Source organism: Vombatus ursinus, unplaced genomic scaffold (assembly GCF_900497805.2).
Source record: "Vombatus ursinus unplaced genomic scaffold, bare-nosed wombat genome assembly UNPS02001419.1, whole genome shotgun sequence".
In the NCBI taxonomy this organism is placed as follows: domain Eukaryota; kingdom Metazoa; phylum Chordata; class Mammalia; order Diprotodontia; family Vombatidae; genus Vombatus; species Vombatus ursinus.
Window position 1 is genome coordinate 21,686,101 of NW_020941197.1, and position 23,953 is coordinate 21,710,053.

The 23,953-nt window shown below is 41.0% G+C and overlaps 1 protein-coding gene across 1 annotated transcript; it reads left to right on the forward strand.

Moving 5' to 3' along the window:
- Positions 1–405: 405 nt before the first annotated feature.
- TAGLN3 (transgelin 3) lies at positions 406–23,672 on the forward strand. The gene is made up of 5 exons (XM_027868224.1): positions 406–567; positions 991–1,172; positions 2,378–2,552; positions 21,481–21,583; positions 23,236–23,672. Exons 2-5 carry the CDS (start codon positions 993–995, stop codon positions 23,375–23,377), a joined length of 600 nt encoding a protein of 199 aa, XP_027724025.1. The 5' UTR covers positions 406–567; positions 991–992; the 3' UTR covers positions 23,378–23,672.
- Positions 23,673–23,953: the final 281 nt, after the last annotated feature.

A 23,953-nucleotide genomic window follows, 5' to 3' on the forward strand; every position in this document is an offset into this window, starting at 1 on the left:
CGATGGGGAACAAAAGTCAGAGGCAATCAGCCCCATGCTTCTTGCAATGGTGGACAATGGAGGAAAGTGGTTTGTTTCTTTATACCAGATGGGCAGTAGATACAAAAGACTCTCTAGAGATTTATATACTCCTCCCTTCAACACCCCCTCCCATTTCTCCCTTTCTGCCCCAGCCCCAGATCTATTGTCCTTCTTTAGACCACAGCCTGCCTCTTATTCTCATCCCTTCTCCCAAGGGGAGGGGAAAGAATTATGCAGGAGGAGAGATGGGTAGTGCAGGCTTGAGTGACTGTGGCAGAAGTGGGCTGGCCCCTAGTAGGGCTCTTAGCAACGCCCCTGGTCTGACCCTCCCTATACATGAGAAAATCAAATCAGTGTGTCCTTCTCCAGATCACCATGCAGCATCAGCAGCACAGCATCCAGCCAGTCTCCTGCTCTGCCTGTTAATGACCAGCTCCTTTAGATCCTATGGTTTCAGCCTTCCCAAAGAGCGACTGAACTGGGGGGAAAACGCCACCAAATCTCCCCTGCTAGCTGACTTCCATTCAAGTTTCATTAAGCTTCCATGTACAGTATCTCTCTCTCTCTCTCTCTCTCTCTCTCTCTCTCTCTCTCTCTCTCTTCCTCCCTCCCCCCATCCCCCACCCCTGACAAACTGGGGGTGTTCAGGGATCCTACTTCCCTTTCTGGATTTGTTGGGGATTGAATTAAAGCTCCACCCGAATATTGTTGCATTTTCCTTTTCTGGATCCAGGAGAAGCCCTGCTCACTCTCTCGATTTAAAGTGCACCCCCTCTTCCCCTCCCCCCCAACCTCCCTCCCTCGTTTGTACGTGCTCCTGTTGTTACTGCCCCTGCAGCTGCAGCTGAGACTCCTTACATTTTCTTCCTGGCCCTTTAAACCGAAGCCACCGCTGCATTGGTCTGGGATCCCGGGGAGGCGGCTGCTGCTATTGTTTGAATGACGGCTGTGTTATCTCTTCTCTTCCAGAGATGGCTAACAGGGGACCAAGTTATGGTTTAAGCCGGGAGGTGCAGGAAAAGATCGAACAGAAGTATGATCAGGACTTGGAGAATAGACTAGTGGACTGGATTATTCTGCAGTGTGGAGAGGACTTAGAGCACCCATCCCCTGGCCGGACCAATTTTCAGAACTGGTTAATGGATGGAACGGTAAGTATTGACTGAGCTTTTGTTTCTGGTGGCCGAGGTAAGTTGGCATACTAGGAACGCATCTCCCCGCTATCCTCTATAGATAGGCTGCTGGTTTGTGTTGCTAGGCTGACAATTCAAGGATTAACAATCTCCTGGTCTCTCCATGGTTCACACTGGCCCGCCTGGACAACTCCCTTTCTAGTTAGCTTGGTAGGCTTTCCATGCCTCCCAGGTATTTCTGATAACTTTGGAGGAAATTGCAGACAATTTCAAACCGACTCATCCTCTCTTAAAAGAGGCAATAGTTCCTTTTCACTTTCACTGTTTTTTGTTTTTGTTTCTTTTAAATCCTCTACCAGCATCAGCCACCCATGGTCCATTAATTTATTTCAGAATCTTTTTGTTTGTTTGTTTGTTTTGTTTTTGTTTTTGTTTTCCCCCTGGTTGGTTTCCATCTCGTGTTGTGGTGGTCCTATTGCTTTGTTAAGGAGACCAGAGCTGAAGCTACTGTGAAGCCCAAGGAGATCATTATTTAATGATTGTTTTTCAACCAGATGCTTTCAGGGAGATAGAGTGCTGCCTACATGAGCTTGTGACTCAAGCAATCCTACCAGCCCTGCCCTCATGCTGAGATTTACTGTTACATAATATTTAGCATATACCTTCACTCCATTTCTTGGTTTGGACTTTTTGTAGGTTGTGTGTGTATGTGTGTGTTCGAGTGTGAGAGAGTGTGTGTGTGTTTTGCTATGGAGGAAGATTAAATAAATTTTCTAATTCAGTTCTTTGTCATAGCAGTAGCATGTGCTTAGTTGATCATCAAGCTTGATTTCAGTCTTTGGATAGAAATTTTTAAAAAATGAATAAGTAAATAGATGACAAATGCTACTGAAATAACTTCCCTGCAGCAGCCATCCCCAGTAATTAATTGCTCATCAACACTATCTTATGAAGTTTGGGTCCTGATTTCCCCGGGTGTCAACAGACTTGCTTGTTCAGGGAGGTTAGTTGGCTTGTTTGTGATTGCACAGCAAATCATTTGCAGCATTGGGAGGAGGACTTGGATCATTTCATTTTCTTGTGTGAAGTGCCACACCTTTCCCTGCCCCCCCCCCCCATACTGCCCATTGTGCAAGTTGCGTGCGTTAGGACTTGCTTTTTCTTTTAGTGACCTGTAACTAACAATATTAGACAGACTCTTCGCTCCCTCTTTCCTTTTTCAGGTGCTGTGCAAGTTGATAAATAGTTTACATCCAACAGGACAAGAGCCAATTCCAAAGATCTCAGAGTCAAAAATGGCTTTCAAGCAGATGGAGCAAATCTCTCAATTTTTAAAGGCTGCTGAAATCTATGGAGTCAGGACCACAGATATTTTTCAGACTGTGGATCTATGGGAAGGTAAACAAATGAAGTGTTTTTGGGCAAACAACTGATGCGTGTATTAACAAAAGAAATTTCCTTCCTCCCTCCCCTTCTTTCCTTCCTTCTTCCTTCTCTTTCTCCCTTCCTTCTCTTCCTTCCTTCTTTCCTTCTTTCCTTCCTTCCTTTCTTTCTTCCTTCACCCTTCCTTCTTTCTTTTCTTCTCCCTCATCTTTTTCTTTCCATCCTTCCATTTTTCATTTTTCTCTCTCTGTCTCTGTGTGTTTGTCTGTCTTTTTCTCACCTCTCACTTTGATTCTTTCCTCTACCCAGAGACATCTTCTAGTGCCATTATCCCAATTGCCTGTCAGTTTTTTGTTATCATAATGCTCTGTCAATGGTGTGTTGGATCCCTTTTGTGGTAGAGGTCTCACATTGAGGATATCCTGGAACATTTTCAATTTGACAAATAACCAAAGGGCATCATTTGGAAGAAAAAATATTGACTAAATATATCTTATTTCTTTTACCTCACCCACAACATACTTTCCCCAAACAAATATCAGCTAATAGAAAAGTGGTATGGGGAAGAGGATATGCTTTCCATCAATTATTGGTATTAATGCAAAAATGACTTTTTTTTAGTTTTTGTCATAAAATCTGGAAGGTGGATGATAACCCTAACTTGAAGTTAACAGTTACCTAGGAGTTCACTACATCCTCCACATGCATTTCTGGTTTTGTTGCCTATGTTTCCTATAAAGCCTGCTTGAATCACTAAGAGATAGACAATGGCTACTGAATCAACTGTTCTTTCATCTGTTTATTGTTATTGGCTGTCTCAAAAGACCCATTGGAGCAAATCAATGACGCAGTGATCCGAATGGGTTGTTATCACATGGGGCTAACTGGTGATAATGGTGTTTTCTCACTATTAGACATAATAGTATTTTAGAGTGTATTGAGTGTTAATGGCTAAAAGAGCCAGCCTTCCAGCTAATGCCACCTTAGGTTGAACTAGTACTAGTACCTTCCTGCTAAGAAACCTAATTCATGAAAAATGATTTGTACCATTATTCTTGATAATACCTCTATGAAAAAGAGACAGAGGAAACATGGTTACCTTCCTGAAAAAGAAAAAGAAATGAGTAGCTGAGATTCATAGTATGGTATAATCATCATAGAAACTGAGGATTTCATGAGATGATAGCTTTACAGCTGGAAGGGAGCTCAGAGAACATCAAGTCCTACCTCCTCTTTTTGCAATGAGGAAAATGAGGCCCAGAGACATTAAGTGGCTTGCCCAAGGTCACACAGGAAAGAAGTGAGAACATCAGGATTTGAATCAGATCCCCTAATCCCAAAGTGAGTACTTCTTCTGCTGTGCCACAGTGGAAAGGAAGGGATCTTTGAGGTTATTAAGGACACCCAATATCTAAGCACTTACTACCCAAACCTTTTAAAGAACAGATGATAGGATTATAGATCAGGAGCTAGAAAGAACTTAATGACCATCTAGTCTAATCCCCTAATTTTATGATAAGAAAATTGAGGACCAGGGAAGTTAAGTGTCCAAGATGACATAGGTAGTAGGCATCAGAGGTGAGATTTGAACTCATGTCCTTTGATTTCAGAGGCAGTGCTCTTTCTAGCCTTCATACAAACCCTCTGGACTAAAATAGATTTTAACACAAGTCATCATGCAAAAACAGGTCCTAGATTTAGGTTATGGGCTTCCATTAATTAGACATAATGATAATGATGATGATACCAAGTAGTCATTATATGTTCCATTCTTTGCAGATGCTCAGCTTTCTTTAGCTATTTAAAAACTGCTATTAATATTAACTACTTTAAGCAGAAAGCATAAGTAGGTTTGGATACTGTACAGGACAGAGTGAGCCAGCACAGAGGCCTTGGTTTTTTCATGGGAAATTGACACAAATTAAGGTACAAAGAATACAAAAGAGGGCACTTGGAGGGAGGATGGATGGTGGCATGTGGTCTGTAAAGATTATGTTTACATGTTATTTTCTATAGCTTTATCTTTTTTTTAGTTAGGCAATGGGGTTAAGTGACTTGCCCAGGATCACACAGCTAGTAAGTGTCAAGTGTCTGAGGCCAGATTTGAAATACAGCTTTCTTTAAGCACCTAAAAAAGGAATATCTTCCTAGGTTTTGTCAAATTCCATTAAATGCCTTACAATCTTTGTGGATGGCTATTATCAACCCCTTTTGATGACATCATTGAAAAAAATGTGTGATCAAAAAAGGAGGTGGGCCAGTCATGTTCTATCAAAGAGGGAAAAGGTATAACTTGGGGCTATAAGTGGCACCCAAGAAATACCAAAAAAGTCTTGGTGCAGTTTAAAGCTTTGATAACATGAGAAGACCTAGAGGAAGGTTTCTAGCACATTGGATAGCACCCCTTTGAAAGATCTACTGGAAAAATGGATTAGAATTACACAGAGTAAAAGACCATCAAGCAATTGTGATATGCAATGGTAGTGGGAAGAGTCACATTAATGAGATTACAGATTTAATTGAAGCCTTTTTTTTAAAGCACCTTAGCAACCAGGTGGTGCAGTAGATAGAGGGCCAGACCTGGAATCAGGAAGACATGAGTTCAGATCTGGTCTCAGACACTAGTTCTGTGACCCTGAGCAAGTCGCTTGACCTTGCTTGCCTCAATTTTCTCATCTGTAAAATGAATTGAAGAAGGAAGTGGCAAACCACTTCAGTATCTTTGCCAAGAAAACCCTAAATGGGTTTTTTAGATTTGGACATGTCTGATTAACAGCAAGAGTTAGAGCTAGAAGGGACCTCAGAGGCCATTTATTTCATTTTTATTTTATAGATGAAGACACTGAGACCTAGAGAGTCAAGTTCTGAATCCAGGTTCTCTGTCTCCAAATCCCCCAGGCTTTCCATTGCATCATGCTGCTTCCTTGATTGATTTGTACTATTGCTCCCATCCCTTAATGGGTAGAACCAAGGAAGGTAGACTCGTTCTCTGCTCCTGCACTTCTACTCTTGCTATACATTTTGAAGTCTTAAGGTAGGTGGAGGCTAATGGGATCATGAGTGTGACCTAGAACTCAAACTAGCAAATAAGATAGTAGCAGGAAGGGGAACCTTAAACAAATGAGAGAAAAATGGAGAGAGATCCAGAATATAGAATTGCAGAACCACAGAATCTCAGAGGTGGAAATGGCTTCAGACACCATCTTGTTCATGGTGTACCTGAACAGGAATTCTCTTGACAACATCCCTGGCAAGTAGTCTCCCAGCCTGTTTGAGGACCACCAGTGAGGGGAATTCATGACTTCCTATGTAGCCTCTTCCATTTTATTAGCTCTAATTATTAGGAAATCTTTCCTTATGCTAAGCCTAAATCTTTCTATAACTTCCATTTATCATTCCTAATTTCATTTCCTGAACAAATATAATTCTTCTTTTACGTAACAGTCTTTTAAATCCTTCAAGATAGCTGTCGTACTACACCTGGTATCTCTGCTTCAGACTAACCTTCCCCAATTCCTTCTACTGATTATTACAAGGCATAGTTTCCATTGTCCTCACCATCTTGGTTATGCTTCTCTAGAAGGACTCCAGCTTGTCAACATTGCTGCCTTTGTCTTCAGGTGCCCATCTCTTTCAAAATGTATTCTCAGTAATAGGAGAGGTGGAGGGAGGGTGGAAAGACACTAGTGGGAGGTGAGAAGCAAAAGCTTGCTTTGAGGGCTATGCCTGAAGAGGTTCTCTCAGTTAATGAGTTGAACATGGAGAACAGGAGGCAAAATCAGGGTCAGAATGTGTGTCTGATTATGGTGAAGGGGATAAGGGTGCAACTGAATTCCAAATGAATGATTGCCATAGACATCCAAGCTGTGGGACTGAATTAAATGAGAAATGGACAAGGAGGCTGCAATGGGGCAGCTGAGGCATAGTGGAAGGAGCACTGACTCTGGAGGGAGAGGAAGCAAATTTAAATTCTGGTTCTACAACTTACTAGTTCTGTGACTTAGGGCTATTGATTTAATATCGGGGAGGCTCAGTTTTCCCCTCTATAAAATGGAGATGAACCAGTTTCCTCATCTAAAAGTAGGTGTGAAAATAATGTCTGTATTCCCTGCTTCATAGTATTGTGGAGAACAAAGAAGCTAATAGATTTAAAGATAGTGTGGTACCTTGGAGAGAGCACTGGGTTTAGAATCAGAATTAGTCTTGAATCCTGGCTCTTCTACTTTATTACCTGTGTTTTCTTGGGCGAGTTACTTCACCTCTCTGGGCCTCAATTTCCTCATCTGTAAAATGAAAGGGTTGGACTAGATGATCTTTGTGGCTCTTTCTATTCCTCAAATAGATTTTTTTGGTTGATTAGTTGTGTCCAACTTTTCATGACCCCATTTGGGGTTTTCTTGGCATAGGTACAGGAGTGGTTTGCCATTTCCTTCTCCAACTCATTTTACAGAGGAAGAAACTGAGGAAAACAGGGTTAAGTGACTTATCCAGGGTCACACAGCTAGTAAGTGTCTGAGGCTGGGTTTAAACTCATGTCTTCCTGATTCCATGGCCAACACTCTATCCACCACACCAAAATCTGTGTTCCTATATAAAATGCTTTTGCAAAGCCTATTTAAATGTCAGCGGTTGTTAGTATTTGAACTATGGCTTCTTAATGCTGGGTAAAGATGATAGAAACCCAGAAGGCTTATGGATGTCACCCCCTGGAGCTCAAACCAGGGCTGTTGATTATACCATTGGCAGGAAGAAGGGAGAGCTCTGGGGAGAGGAGAGGGCAATCTGGAGGGTGAAGAGCAGAGGAGACAGGATGGAACCTCAGGTGAAATGCCCAGAGAGCAGTGAGTAAAGGGAGAGAGATGACTCAGAACTGGCACAGCAGTGGCTGATGAAGCCCAGGAAGCAGGAGCAGGAGCCAAGCCAGGCATCATGAGGAGGCATCTGTTTAGAGGAGCAGCTGAACAGGTGGAGGAGAATCACTGAGGCATAAAAGCTCTCAGCTTAGAGAGAGGATGGCAAGACAGTATTACAAGGGCGTGTGTGTGTGTGTGTGTGTGTGTGTGTGTATGTGCATATACAGTGATAACACCAGCTATAGGTTAGCCCTATCGCCCAGCATTGCAGATCATTTAAATCCCCAGATGCATGCATTGCTAGGTGCCTCCCTCTTCCATCCCTTTTCTCCTCCCCATCCCCCTCTGCAGAGCCTCCAGGTCAGATACATTCGAAACTAATAGCTTGTCTTGGTCATCCTGCCCTGCCCTATGCCACTGTAATGAAAAGAACATGGATTTAGAACTTGAAGGGACCTCAAAGGTCATCCAATCCAACCTTCTCATTTTACATATGATGAAGCTGAGGCATAGAGAAATTAAGTGACTTGCCCAAGGCCATACAGATAGAAAGAATCAGAAATGGGATTTGAACCCAAGTCCTTGAGGCAGCTAGGTGGTACAGTGGACAGAGTACCAAGCCTGAGGTCAATAAGATCTAAGGTCAAATCTGGCCTCAGATACTTACGAGCTGTGTGATCCTGGGCAAATCATTTACTATTTGCCTCAATTTCTCATCTGTAACATGGGGGAGTAGGAAACAACAAACTATTCTGGTATCCTTGCCAAGAAAACCCCATGACAAGACCATGGAGTCATGAAAAGTTGGCCATGATTGAATGACTGAGCAACAACAACTTCTGACCCCAAATCCCCCCTCTTTCTGCTGTGTCTGTCCTCAGGACACTTCATTACCACTTACATTTGTCTTTGCTGTCTGCTTCTCTTCTCCTCCCTCTGGTCCGGGGCCCACAGCAAACTTGCAGGCATCCAATGGCCCCAGGTGATGCTCTTGTGCCATGCGTTCACAGAAACTCAGGAGGAAAGACTGGCCAAATGCCTCCTCATCTTGAGTTTTCAATTATTCAAGTAGGATGGGACTCTAGATGCACTTAGAATTCGATAACTTGAAATCCCCTTTTGGCAGAGAAGCTGGAAAAGCATAGTCTTAAGAACACTAGCTTTGGAGGCAGAATAATGGTAATGATAATAACAGCATTTTATAGTGCCTACTATGTACCAGGCATTGTTCTAAGTGCTTTACAAATATTATCATATTTAATCCTCACAATAACCCTAGGAGGTAGGTGCTATTATTGTCCCCTTTTTGCAGATGAAGAAACTGAGACAACAGAAGATGTGGGTTTTAGTTTTGTCTGTAATACATGCTAGATGTGTGACTTTAACTCACTCTAGATCTCAGTTTCTGGACTTATAAAATGGAGATAAGATGTGCCCTATTTCATAGGCTTATTGTAAGGAAAATGCTTTGTAAAGTTTAAAGTGTTATGTAATTCATGAGATTATATTACTATAGCATTATCATTTCTATTATATTTGCAGTGAACTCTAAAGCAATCAGAAAGGACCCACTGTTTCTAAAAAACTTCCCCAGCGTTCTCTGAATAGTGCAGACTACACATAAGATATCAATTTGTAAAATTTAGATCAAAGAGAATGAAACATTCAAGACAACACTAGGCTTCTTTTCAATGTTGGACCAGGAACAATGTAAACAGATGATGGATCATGATAGTGACACTATTGTTTTTAAAATATTTTTATTGCTAGTTTTTGGTTTTTTTCACCTTCATTTCCAAATAGATCTCTTCATCTTCTTTACCCAGCAAGCCATCCCTCGCAACAAAAAAATACAAAAGAAAAATAGAAGGGGGAAAAAACCCAAAGCAGTTCTAGAAAACTTACCAATATATCTGATGGTATATCCAATCATCCACATCCATAAACACTATCACCCATTTCTACAAATAAGGAAGAGGGGGTGTATTTTTTCTTTTTTTTTCTTTTGGGTCAACTTTGGTCATTATAATTGCACCACATTTAGGATTTTTGTTGTTTTCCCTGTTTACTTAGTTGTAAGCATTGTATATATTGTTTTTCTGGTTCTGCTTACTTCACTTTGCTGTCTGTCCATATAATTCTTCCTATGTTTCTCTATATCTTCATATTCATCTTTTCCCATAAGGCGGTAGTATTCCATTAGATTACTACCCCACAATTTGTATTTTGGGGGAATATTGTTAAATCTCTTCCTTGTGGCAGTAGCAGGAGCATGGTAAGTGAACGGGCTGATCGGTTGTTCAAAGTTCTGACACGGAAAAGTCAAAGAATCATATCAGACCATAGATTTAGACCCTGACCTCTTAAATAGTTAAGGGTAGATTATTTGGGCATTTTCTTTGAACAACAGTTTCCTGAATCAAGGGAGCGTAGATTTAGAGCTAGAAAGGGTCTCAGAGATCATCTAGCACCACACCTTATTTTATAGATGAGGAAACATCTATAAAAAGTCACACAGTAGTAGATGCTAAGTAGAAGGGCTGGGTTTGAATCCAGATCCTCTAAATTCAAATCTGTTGCTCTTTTCATGGAATAATATTGCTTGTCTTTTGGGGAAGGTACAGTACTCATCCATCCTTGCTGACTCTCTGGATCTTGAAGATCAAATCACTTGTTTGACCAAGGTGTGTGCTATGTGGTGGGTTTTATCTTTCTCCTCCTCATCATCATTAGGTGTATCAAGGAAGAGATCCTTATCAACTGTGCCTAGATCAGAGAAAGTTGAGTGGTACAAAATCATAGAAATAAGCAATATGTAGGCAATTTATCCTATACTTTTTGCAGCTAATGGAAGGAGCAGGAGGGAGAATAAAAACTGAGAAAGCTTCTCAAATTGCATCTATTAACAAATAACTCATCTTGACTAAAATGAATTGCCTTGCTGGCTTTCACTCTTCTTTGGAGCAGGCCTTAGACTGTGCCTGTTCCCTTAGCTAAATGAGTATATCCCTTCCAGTAGGCTCTGTGAGAGGTAATGTGGTGTAGCAGATAGAGAACTGACCTTGAAGTGGGAAAGATCTGGGTTCAAGTCTGTGACACATACTGGATGTGTGACCCTGGGCAAGTCACTTAACCTCTCATTGACCCAGACAATCCTCTAAGACTGTAAGCTTCAAAGAAGATATAGACTTGTGTTGCTGGAGGGAGTCACCCCATGTAATACTAATAAAACCATAGTTCCCCATAGCTATATACTAGGTTCTGGGGATAGAAAGTTAAAAAATGACAAGCCTTGTCTTTAATATTTTACATTCTTATTAGGAATGGAGGGCATGTTGCATGTAAAATTAAAATATCATTAAATATGTAGGAACAAAGTGGCGTGAGGGATGTTGTAGTGTAGGGTCTTTTTAACTGGGGATAATGAAGGGAGGATTCACGCAGGAGGCAGCATTTGCTCTGGATCTTGAAAGAAAAGGAGGATTTCAGCAGGAAGAGATATGGAGAGAATTTTATTTCAGGCAATGCAGAGAAGCTGGGGCAAATGTATGGAGGTGAGAGAAGGCAGGATGAGATCAGCCAATGACTAGTAACCCAGTTTGACTGGATTTGTAAGGGACGTTCAATGGAGCATTCTGTGTTTTTTCCTAGAGGCAATAGAAAATATCTGAGCAGGGGAGTAACGTGGATACACTGGTATCTCAGGAAGATTGTTTTTATAGAGAATGGATTGGAAAAGGGAGGGATTGAAGAGGGTCCAAAAGGGACTTCGTTTGTAATAGCTGAGATGAGAGGTGACAGGGTCTAGACTAGAGTGGCAAGCATATGAGGGGGAGAGAGATATCCAAGTAGGTTGAAATAGGGATTAGAAACATGGGTTGGAACCAGATTTTGACAGGTGGGGAGGTCAAATGCCAGACTAAAGGGTTTGTATTTTATTCTGAGGCGATTCCCCTCCCCCACCCCATCTATTATGTCCTGCCATACCATAACTAATAAGGTGAGAGGGCAGCTCACTTTTTTTTTTTGTTGCCTTGTCTCCTCTCCTCCTTTCCCTATTATCTCTTTCTTCTTTCCTTGACAAATTGCTATAACTATATCCTCATCCCATTGCGAGCTGGTGGAGGGGAAATGGTCCCCTAGACACTCTGTAGTCTGTTTCTAGCACCCTGATTCTTGTAGCATCTGGTCCTCTTTCCAGTTGGACAGCTGTTACTGGTGCTTCCCCAAGGCAGTGATGGCAGTGGCACTGACTCTGTTTACAGAGGGAAAACTACTCCCTCTTCCTGTTTAGACAAAAGCTCCAGTAGAGGCAGAGGGCCATCTTCATGGTTCCCATGGAGTCAGCCCTGACTTTTGTTTCTAAGAGTTAGTGTAAATGTGGAATATAAGCTGACTGAGACTGAGCTCAAGTTCTACCTTCTGCAGGATGTCTTTCTTGGTCCCTAGCTGCTAAGACCTACCCCTTTTCAGCTCACCTTCCATCTACTCTCTGTCTTTCTTCCTTGTACTTATTTGTTTACATGTCTCCCCCTTTGGAATATGAGCACCCCAAGGGCAGGCATTGTCTTTTGCCCTTTGTCATATCCCCCCAGCATGGAGCATAGTGCCTGGCATATAGCGCATACTTAATAAATAAATGCTTATTGACTGACTATATTGGTGAAAATTCTGGTTAAAGAGGAATTTATTTGGATGTATAACATAGTCGACAGTCACCAGGATGGGCTAATTATTCCTAATAACCGTGTGAACTAGACTGGTGTGGTTCTTGTTGTTGTTCAGTTGTTTTCAGTCATATCTCACTCTTTGTGACCGCATTTGGGATTTTCTTGGCAAAGATACTAAAGTGGTTTGCCATTCCTTTCTCCTGATCATGTTAAAGATGAAGAAACTGAGGCAAACAAGGTTAAGTGACTTGCCCAGGGTCACACAGTTAGTAAGTATGCTTGAGACAGGATTAGAATTTAGTTCTTCCTGATTCTAGGTCTGGTATTCTGTATACTATGCCAGGCTTTTGTCAGATACTAACCCTCTAGAGACTGTTCCTGGATATGATACAGAGAAAGGGCTCTCTATTTCCAGGAAGGTTCCCCAATGCCAAAGCTTTCCTGGTCTTAGAGGAGAAGACTTGGGACATGTCTGAGATCCCTGCCCCCCTCCTCAAACCTGAGCTAAATCTCTGAAGGAGTCCTGGAGTCCCTGCTTATGAAGGTTAGAGCAGGGATTTCCAACCCAGGGTGCTCAAGTCCCCATACTACAAGAAGGGTATGATGAATATTTGGTTAATAACTAATCTTATTGAAAGTAATCAATTGATTACATTTCTTATATGCATATGCATGGTAAACTCTAGAATGTATTTTCCTTCATTTTGAATAGGAAGTCCAAGAAATTTTACTAAAAAGTCAAGGGTCAAGGGGACTGAAAAATTTTGAGAATCCTTGGAATAGAGGATGGAAAGTGCAGTGGTGTTGGGAAGTGGATGGAGAGTTCTATGCCTTGATAGTTTCTGGGAAATAAGAGTGATGAGCTGAAGCAATTCTTTGGCATGGGGGGAGGAAGAAACTGAATAGAAAGACTTCATCTGTAATTCACAGAAGAGTTTCAAATGTGGCTTTTAAGTATATGCAAAGATGCCTCTGTCTCTTTCTCATTTTGTCATTTATACCTTCACTAGATATATGAAAATATGACTTAAGTTGGAGTTTGAGTGGAAGGGAAGCTTACATATGCTCCTATGTTTTCCCCAGGCTGCTGGGGGAGGAAGTGGGCATTGCCACGTAGTCCCTTCCTGGGCAGCAGTAGCAGCACTTAACTCCAGCGACAGCTAAGCTGTGTTTCCATGGAGGAGGAAATCTTTCAGTTTGTGAAGTATTTTAGGGTTCTGCCTGGGAGACATTTCTCAAGTTACATTAGGCATTGTAATTAGCTTAATCGTTTTACAGCTTCTGACCAACAGAAAGATTGGGGAAGGCGTTCTGCCCTGTGCATCTGTAACAATAGCTCACTTTTATATAGCACTATTAGGACTTAATACTTGCTCTCAATACCCTTTCTCCCTTGAGATGAGTAGTCCCAGTGTTCATATCATTTTTACCAATGGAGAAAAATCAATGTGTTGCTGTGGGAAAAATGCTAAGAATGTCATCAGGAAGCCTTCCGTTTCAAATTCAGACTGACATTTTCTGGCTATGTGACCCAGCTCAAATCATCTAATTTCTTTGTGCCTCTGGCAACTCCCTTGTACTTATAGACTAAAATCAGAGACAGGTTTAGAGCTACACAATGAAGAAATCAGAGATCTTTCCTTTCATTTGTGGATGGAGAAACTGAAACTCGTGAAGTATAAGTGACTTACACAGGTCCACACTGCTAAAAAAAAAAAAGTTGTAATCAGGATTCAAACATGGCTCTCTTCGGACACCAAGTTCATCATCCTTTTTTTTCCTTAAAAAGTTTTATTTATGTTTTGGGGGTTATTTTTGCAACCTTGTCATTTCCTAATAACTCCTCCTTCTATAACAAAGAGAAACAAAAAGGAACCTGTTTCCACCACGTCTGACAGAGTATAAAACATTCTGCATCTGTAATCTACCATGTCTTGACAGAGAGGAGGGAAATACATATCATCAGCTTTCTTCTGGGATCAAGATTTGTCATTGCATGAATCTAATTTATGTTGGTTTTTGGTATTATTTTCCTTTATGTTATTGAATCCTTTGCATTTATTGATTTCGTGGTTGTGTTTTTGGTGGAGGAGTTTTCCCTCAGAATCACTTCAAACAAAGGCAACCAACTCTTCCCAAGTTTCTTTAAGCTACTTATATTCATTCTTTTGAATGGCACAACAAAAATCCCATTACATTCCAGTATTACAATTTATTCAACCATTTCCCATTCAATGGACACCTACTTTGTTTTTTGGTTTTTTGTTAGCACACAAATTGCTGCTATGAATATTTTGGTCTATATGGGATTGTTTTCTCTTTCTTTGACTTCCTTATTGTATATGCTTAGTATTTGGGATGAAGGACAAGTGCATTTTAGTCTCTCTTTTCATATATTCCAAATACTTTTCCTGGATGGTTGGATCAACTCATAGGTTGTCTAATTTCTTAGAGCTTCTCCAACACTTATTATTTCTTTTTTCTTTTTAAATCATCTTTGACAATTTGATTTGAAGAGCTGGTATGTGGAGGAGCAATCAGACTTGGTCTTTTGACTCCAGAGGGTCAGAACCAAGAACAATGGATAGAATTTTCAAAAAGACAATTTTAGGTTCAATATGGGGAAAATTTCCTAATAAGTGAGGATGTCCCAGAGTGGAATGGGCTGCTTCAAAACATGGTATGTCCTTCCACCTGGGTGACCTTCAGGCAGAGACTGACGGAACACTCGTCAGCTATGTTGTGGGCGGGATTCCTTTTCATGTTATCAGTTGGACTAGATGGCCACTGGGGTCCCTTCCAACTCCCAAATTCTGTGATTGGCATGAGGTGAAACCTCACAATTCTTTTAATTTGCATTTCTCTTAGTGTTAGTAATCAGGAGCATTTTTCATAAGATTATTGATAGTTTACATTTTTTTCTTTTGAAAACTGTTGGTTTACATCCAATGTGCATTCATCTATTGAGGAATGACTCTTGGTCTCATGCATTTGTGCTAATACCCTATATATATATATATATATCTTGGTTGTCAGACTTTTCTCAGAGCTAGAACTATTTTCCCCCCACTAGATTTTTATTGTTGCTGTTTCTAGTCCAGCATGCTTTCCGATCCATTACCCTGCTATTCTTCTTCTCCTTCAATTCCCCCTATGTTTTGGATAGCCTTCCAGGGAAATGGAACCATATTCTGGATACATCCTCTGTTGTTTTTCCACTTTGTAGGATTTCCTCAAAAAACTCGGTGAAGCAAGCTCCAAAATGTAAAACAGCCTGGGGAGAACCCTCCATTCTGAGATATTTCATCCCTCTCTCCCTCCTGCTCTTCTCCAATGGGTCTTTTTATATATGCTGGGCCACACCTTTAGGGGTGATTCCAGGGTTATTTCAGAGAGGCAGTGTGGCATGGTGGATAGAGAGACATCCTTGAAGCCAGGAGGACCTTGGTTCAAGTATGGCTTTTGACACGTGTATGCTGTGTAATCTGGATCAAATCACTTCATCTCTCAGTATCGTAGACTAGCAGTAATCAAACTTTTTGATCTCAGGACTCCTTTACACTCTTTAAAATTATTGAGGATTCCCCCAATAGCTTTTGTTTATATAGGTTATATCTATCAGCATTTACTATATTAAAAATTAAAATGTCAGTATTATGAAAATATGTTTGACCTCAAGGACCCCCTCAAAAAGTCTTGGGGAACCTCAGGGGTGGGAAGATGATACTTTGAGAACTGCTGCTCTAGACAACTCTCTAAGACTATAAGTTGCAGAGGAGGTGCCAACCTGAATTGGTAGGGGGAGTTTTCTCCCTCTGGGAGTTCTCTATACCAGTGAAATCCCAGGTCTAGTCTCTATGCCTGTTTCAGAAACAAGCAAGAAGTAAAGGATTTCCTTGGACTGTCTTTATGTTGCCCCAGCCATGCTATTGCTTCCCTTTGGTTTTTGTGTGTGTGTGTGTGTGTTTTTGTTTTTGTTTTTTGTGAGGCAATCAGGGTTAAGTGACTTGCCCAAGGTCACACAGCTAGTACATGTCAAGTGTTTGGTCTGAGGCCGGATTTGAACTCAGGTCCTCCTGACTTCAGGGCCGGTGCTTTATCCACTGCACCACCTAGCTGCCCCTATTGCTTCTCTTTGGTAGTTCATGGAAGATGAAAACAACCAGTCTTCCAAGAGTTAAGAGCTTGAATCATGCATGATTCATCTAAAATAGAATAAGTAGCTCTGAAATAAAACATTTTAGACTAAGGGTTTTTATTTGAAAGGATTGGTATCCAGTATGAAATGTGAAAATTGAATGAAGTAGGAGACTTTTTAATCTTTCTTTAATTTCATCTATATTTGCTTTCTTCTTCTCTTTCTTTTTCTGCATTATTTTCTTTACCTTGACTATACAGATACATTGTAGAAGGTATGTCAGAAGTTAGAGGGATAATAATGACAAAGCAAAGTTAGCTGGGTGCAATGGATAAGAGCCAGAAAGATTTGTGTTAAAACCCTACTTCCAAGAGTTAACAGATGTGTAACCCTAGGCAAGTTCCTTCACCTCTGAAACTCAGTTTCCTCATGCGTAAATGAGAAATTTGGATGTGATGACACCCAAAGTCCCTCCCAGCTGTAAACCTATGATCTCATGATCTTATTTATTTCTTGTTAAAATATATTTAAAATGATAAAGCCAAGGATAGCCAGGTCAGGGATAGTCACCCTCCATTCAAGAGATGAAGGACAATTCCCCTCCTTGTCTATGATGAGCTGGGTGAGGCAATTTTTTGAAAGCTAAAATATACAGTCAGGCTGAAGCAGTTGCCTTGGTGATGGGAAAGTCTAGTTCAATTAAAATATAACTAATTTGGTCTTGCTTTAAGCGCAGAGAAATTAGTAATTAAAATTGCCTCCTCATTTTTCATTAGAGCCTGCTGAGATCTTCTTGATTCTATCTTTGTCCCAGGTGTCAAATCATCACATGATAAGTCTTTGCCTTTAACAGTCTCATTCTTTCTTCTTTTAATACTATTTGTCCCTGTACCAACAAATATCCCAAAATTCAGTCAGGTTTACTATCTTTGGGCGTTCTTTTAAGAAATTTCTGTCTCTATGTTCCTCCTATATTTCCATACAAATTCGGGAAGTATCTGTGATTTTGGTAGTGCGGGGAACTCACAGTATGAAAACTCTCTCCACCAATGAAGAAAGCATCCAGTTTATGACTTAGACAAGTCTGGGACCATATTATTTAACCTCTCTGAGACTCAGTTTCCTCTTCTGGAGAGGATCAATGACCTACCTCTAAATACCCTGCTAGCTCTCATCCAGTAATCCAAGGGTGGTCCCTAAGGCACATACAGAGTAAGTGACTTGTCCAAGATCACATAGGTAGTAAATATCAAAAGCTGGTTTGAACTGAGGTCTTCTTGACTCCAAGCCTACCTCTCTATTTACTATTCCATGTTGCCTTGTTATCCCTTGAATTTTCCTTTCTTTCTATGACTGCCCACACAGTCCTTTCTCTGCCATCACAACACTTTGTCAAGTTTCAACATCTCTTCAAAGATCACTTTTCATTTTTGAAGACAACAATATGTTAATGTTACTGGGCCTCAGGATCCACTATTTGGGATAGGAGAGTACCTGTCTCTCCTTAAATAAATGAGAATTTTGAACTGGACTTCCTATATGGTACCTTGTTTATTCTACCACATTTCAAACTCCAAATTCCATTTTCCCTTTCCATCTGTTTTTTCCCTGTAATTCTGTATTCCCCAAAGACTGAGTCACAGTAGCCAGATTTGGAAACCCTGGATATAAAGAGGGTATTTTAATACCTGCCTTTAAACTTTCAACACTGTGGCCAGCAGACTCAGGCCTTCCCTTTTAATCTTTGTCCTCCTCATCTTTCCACTACATCCCTCTTTTGTGCTGCTCACTTTGCTGTAAACATCACATGAGTTTCACCATACATCTCCCCCAACACTGGGCCCATCTGTCATCAGGGAAGGCAAGGGGAAGGAGTAGGGGTGGGGGGGGGAGGAGAACAGGCTACTCTCTCCAACCACATCTTCTACTGCTCAGAGGTCACTCAGCTTCTCAAATTACCTCCCTCCTCCACCCCCACCACACACACAAGCATCAGTTATTTATTGTCTGCATTGTTCAGCTCTCTCGAAGCAACATGAACTAGAGGAGTCAATCCTTGGATCTCAATGAATTCTTTCTGTCTGGTCCAATCTGGCCTTGGAGTCAGATGAATAAAATTAAAAACCTATATAAGATAACAACTAAATGCTTTAAGCATCTAGGAATTAACTTACCAACACACACAGGATTTATATAAATCCAAAAGTGTATTCACAGAATAACAAATAAATCCTCAGTTTCATGTACATAGATGGATAGACCTTTTAAAGTTTAATCCAAGATAGGTAGACCCCAGAAGCCTCCTGGGATTTCTCTATACGATGTGAGCTGAGCCAATCACTCCAGTTACATTTTTTCTCCCCGTTATCAGTCATTGGAGCAGTGCCCTTCTTTAAGGGAGGAGTCACACCTTGTTGTAGTAGAAGGAGTGCTATAGTTGGAAGCAGAAGACTGGGTTTGAATCATGTCCCTGACACCTAATCTATGTCTCTTTTTTGTTCAATCATTTCAGTCTCATCCTTTTCTTTGTGAGCCCATTTGGGGTTTTCTTGGCAAAGGTACTGGAGTGGTTTGCCATTTCCTTCTCCAGTTCATTTTACAGATGAGGAAATTGAGGCAAATAGGGTCGAATGACTTGCCCAGGGTCACACAGCTAGGAAGTGTCTGAGGCTAGATTTGAACTCAGGAAGATGAGTCTTCCTGACTCCAGGTCTGGCACTCTATCTACTGCATCTCCTAGCTGCCCCTCATAGCTATGTAACCACGAGCAAATCATTTCACCACTCTATGCCTTAATTACCACGTCTGTAAAATGGTGACAATAAGCCTTGCACTACCTACTACTCAGGGTGAGGAAAATGCAGTGCAAACAGTCTATAAAGATGAGTTATTAGTTAGTATTTTAGGTGTTCTTTCTAGAATTTTTTTCAATTAATGAGTATTTATTTTTTCCTCTCAGGCTCCTCCCCATCTTTCCATTGGGAAAATAAAAAAGATAAGACAAACAAATATACATAATTAAGCAAAACAAATTCTCACTTTGACCATATCCGAAAGTGTGTGTCTCATTCTGTCTATTTAGTCCATCACCTTTCTATTAGGAGACAGGTAGCATTCTCACCACTCCTCTGGAATCACGATTCGTCACTGCATTGATCAGAATTCTTAAATCTTTCAAAGTTCATTTTTATAGTGTTGTTGTTGTTGTTGTACTATAAACTGTTCCACTTCTGCTCACTTCATTTTGCATCAATTCATATAAGTCTTCCCAGGTTTCTTTGAAACCATGCCTTTCCTGTTCATCATTTCTTTCAGCACAATATACTCTATTCCATTCATATGTGATTGTTTGTTCCACCATTCCCCGATTGAAGGGAGCTCACTTAATTTCTAGTTCCTTGCCACCATAATAAAAGTTGTTTGTTGTATTTACTCTCATTATTATTATTACATGGATCTTATTATCATATAAGTCCTTTTTCTTTTATCTCTTTGGGGATCTAGACCTAATTGGCAGCTATTGTTACTATTAAATTATCAGCCAGAGGCATCTATGCCTGCCACTAAATGGATAGACTTTCCCCCACCTCAGACCAGATTACTTAACTTCTCTGGGCCTCAATTTCCTCATCTCTAAAATGAGGGTGTTGGCCTAGGCAACCTCTGAGGCCTGTTCTAGTTCTCAATCTATGATTTATTGCAGGGGTGGGGAACCTAGAGCCTCAAGGCCACATGTGGCCCTCTAGGTCCTCAAATATGGCCCTCTGAATCCTAACTTCACAGATCAAATCCCCTTAATAAAAAGATTTGTTCTGTAAAACTTGGACTCAGTCAAAAGACTGCCCACACCCATGGACTTAGAAGGCCACAAGTGCCCTCAAGGCCGCATGTTCCCCACCCCTGATCTATTGTCTTAGAAACATGTCAAGGCGAATGGAGACCCTGCGCTCAGGAAAGGAACTGGAATGTGTTAGCCCTGCCACCTGCTAATTATTTGGAATGTATTATCCACACAACAACTGTGAACTGATTAGAATCAGTGACTGTGAACTAATTAGAATGACCCAGTGACTGTGAACTGATTAGGATTTCTTACTCAGTGACTGGAATGTGCTACTTACTCAATCCAGGCAGTCCCATCCAATTTGTGAAGCTTTTAACCTCAGAAATACTTTCTGTTGGAACTATCCCTGGGACTTGGGGGCTTGCCAGTCACCCAATCTTGTAATGTAGGTGTCATCCTCACCTCCCCTTTCTCTCTCTCACCCTCTATATTCAGTCTGTTGCCAAGGCCTGCTGATTTTACCTCTGCAATGTTCTCTAGAATATACCCCCTTCTGTCTTCTGACACTGTCCTCACTTTAGGCTCTCATCACCTCACTTGGACTGTTGCAGTAAGTTGACTGATAGGTCTGCCTATCTCAAGTCTCTCTATACTCCTGTCCCTCCTCTACTCAACTGTTAAAGTCATCTTCCTATCCTGACCATGTTCCCTTTCCTGCCCCATTTAACCCCCACAAAAAAAAGCAATGACTCCATATCACCTCCAGGATCAAATATAAGATCTGCTGACATTCAAAGTCCTTCACGACTTATCTGCCCCCACACGTTTCCAGTCTTCTTATGCCTTATAAACCTCCTATGCCTCCTCCCTTCCCCACTCTGTGATTAAGTGACCCTGGCCTCCTTGCTGTTCCTCAGACATGACGCCATCTTTCTACCTTTTTGCTGATTATCCCTATGCAAGGAATGCTCTCCCCCCTCATTTTTACCTACTGGTTTTCTTGGCTTCCTTCAAGTCTCAGCTAAAATTGTACCTTCTGCATGAAGTTTTTTCCTAATCCCTCTTAATTCTAGTGCCTTCCCTCTGTTATTTCTAATTTATCTTATACATAGCTTGTTTGTACAGTGTTTGTGTGTTGTCTCTGCCATAGGATAGTGAGCTCCTCTAGAGCAGGGACTATATTTTTACCTTTCTTTGTATCCTCAACACTTAGCACAGTGCCTGGCAAACAGTAAGCACTTAATAAATGTTAATTGATTAACTGACTTGTAGTGAATTATAGGGTATTTCAATTTTCAGCCCTAATAGTTTAAAACTGTATTAAGACTTTTGAAATACTCTATATATTTGACATTACCTTCCCTAGGACTATCTGCCATGACCAGTGAAAGCTTCTTTTCTTCTTCTTCTAGAGACCCAACCAGAGCTCCAGTCCCAAAGCTTTGTTTCTTCCTGTGAAATGTATTTTAATCTGATCCTTTTGTTGATGAATTTCTAGGGAAGGACATGGCTGCTGTGCAGAGGACCTTGATGGCACTGGGCAGCTTAGCTGTGACAAAGGATGATGGCTGCTACAGAGGAGAACCATCATGGTTTCACAGGTGAAAAAACAAAAATCCCAAATTCACCTTGCTCAAAGCCAACAATGGTGTTCAGAGAGAAGCGAGGGAGGCTGACGATGTTGGCTGTTATTTACCTAGTCCCAACAGCATGCTTCCCTCTGTCTAACACACAAGGATCACAGAATTACGGAATTGCATAGATGGAAGGGACCTTACCTTCATCTTGTCCAGCATGACACGAAATGAAGGAATCAGATGCAAGCTGGCTATTTGGGAAGACATGTAAGATCATTGGATCATAGAATTGGAAGTGAAAGAGATTTCATTCATTTTACAGATGTGGAAACTGAGGCCCTGAGTTATTTAGCAACTAAGAAGTGGAATTGAGATTTGAACCCAAGTCTTCTGATTCTAAGGTGCTACAGTGGACAAAGTGTTGGGCCTGGAGTCAGGAAGACTCATCTTCCTGAGTTCAAATCTGGCCTCAGTCACTTACTAGCTATGTGACCCAGGGCAAATCACTTAACTCTGTTTGACTCAGTTTTCTCATATATAAAATGAACTAGAGAAGGAAATGGCAGACTATTCCAGAATCTTTGCTGAGAAAATCTCAAATGGGGTCATGAAGAGTTGGACATGATGGAAAAATGACTAAACAACCTCAGATTCCAAATCTAGTGATCTTTTTTGCCCAACTTTTTTTCCAGCTAGAGCTTCAGGTTCTCCCCTCACATCTCTTACATCCTCAGGTATTATCCCAGCCTTTTCCTATCGTAAAGTTGATCGGGATGATGTGGCATATATGGGCCATGGTTTGAATACCAAAATGTATTTTGATCATGACTCAAGTAGCATCTCTTTCTAGAATTTCTTTCAAACTTTCTATTTAATAAAATATATGACCTCTGTTGTATCCAACTCTTCATGATCCCACTTGGGGTTTGCTTGGATACTGGAATAGTTTGTCATTTCCTTCTCCAGCTCATTTTACAGATGAGGAACTGAAGCTAACAGGCTTAAATGACTTGCCCAGGGTCACATAGCTAGTAAGTATCTGAGGTCAGATTTGAACTCAAGTCTTCCTGACTCCAGGCCTAGTGCTCTATCCACTGCACCACCTAGCTGGCCTTGATCTCTGTTTCCTCATCTCTACAGTGAGTGAATTAGATAAGATGCTCTGATCCACCCATCATCAACCTAGCCCAAGATCCCCATATTTTAAATTAGGACAAGCTCCTTTTCATTTCCCCTAAGGAATGGGATCGTTATAGGGTACAAAATAATGAGAGTAGACTTGAGTTAGGGGCGGCCCTGGCAATGAAATTCTTGAACTGATATGAGAGAGAGAGAGAGAGAGAGAGAGAGAGAGAGAGAGAGAGAAGAGAGAGAAGAGAGAGAGAGGAGTGGGGGTGGGGGTAGGATGGGTATTGCTTCAGGCTTCACTAAACTTTTTCATAAGAATCGGGGATGAAAGGGATGAGATGGAGAGAGAGGATGGTGGTGGCAGCCATCTGGGAGATATACCAGGTAAATCTTTGGAGTCTGCCAATAAGTTCTGATATACCTGCTGGGAAGTCATGTTATAGCTTATCCAACAACATTATCTTGAGATGGTCAAAGTAATAAGAATAAGTTTCATATTACTATGGAAATTGGTCATAATGACATTTCACCTTCTTTCCTTTGTCCAGGAAAGCTCAGCAGAATCGGAGAGGGTTTTCTGAAGAGCAGCTTCGCCAAGGACAGAATGTAATAGGCCTACAGATGGGCAGCAACAAAGGAGCATCTCAGTCTGGGATGACTGGGTATGGGATGCCCCGGCAGATCATGTAAAACCCTCGGTTCCTCTTCCCCTGTAGAGAGGATGAAAGGTTCACAGCACGATCTCTGTTAAAAAAAGAAAAAAAGAAGACGTAGTTAGTCACCTTCCAATCTGTTCCTCTTCTTCCTCAAAACCTCTTTCCCTTTATTGGTTTTTGCAAATGCTGCGTTTCTGCTGAGAATCCATATTTCAAATCGCTGCCACCTAGTGTTCATTTCTGAACTATGCAAAGATGTCCCTGCTTCTCCTGGGAGCACTCCCCTACCCGTACTTTCCTCTCCAGTACTTTATTTATTTGGTTGTCTATTTATTTATCAGCAATTCTCCTATTGTTCTTAGATACTCACCTAATTAAAAAAAAAAGAAATCTTGCATCTAGAAGTGGACATCTTCTTTATTTTAACTTCTACTTGGGCCAGGGTTGTTTCATAAGATCATAGGAATTAAAACTGAAGGGACTCCTTAGAAATCATCTAGTATAGCCACAAACTTTTATACTTGAGAAAACTGAGGTCCAGAGATGGGAAGGGGTTTTTCCCAAGATAAGAATTCAATGAACATTATTGTTAGGTGACTGCAATGGGTCA

Coding starts and splice junctions, on each gene's coding strand:
- TAGLN3 (XM_027868224.1), top strand. CDS start 993: ATGGCTAACAGGGGACCAAGTTATGGTTTAAGCCGGGAGGTGCAGGAA. Junction 2,553..21,480: donor GACTGTGGATCTATGGGAAG/GTAAACAAATGA, acceptor ATGAATTTCTAG/GGAAGGACATGGCTGCTGTG. Junction 21,584..23,235: donor GAACCATCATGGTTTCACAG/GTGAAAAAACAA, acceptor TCCTTTGTCCAG/GAAAGCTCAGCAGAATCGGA.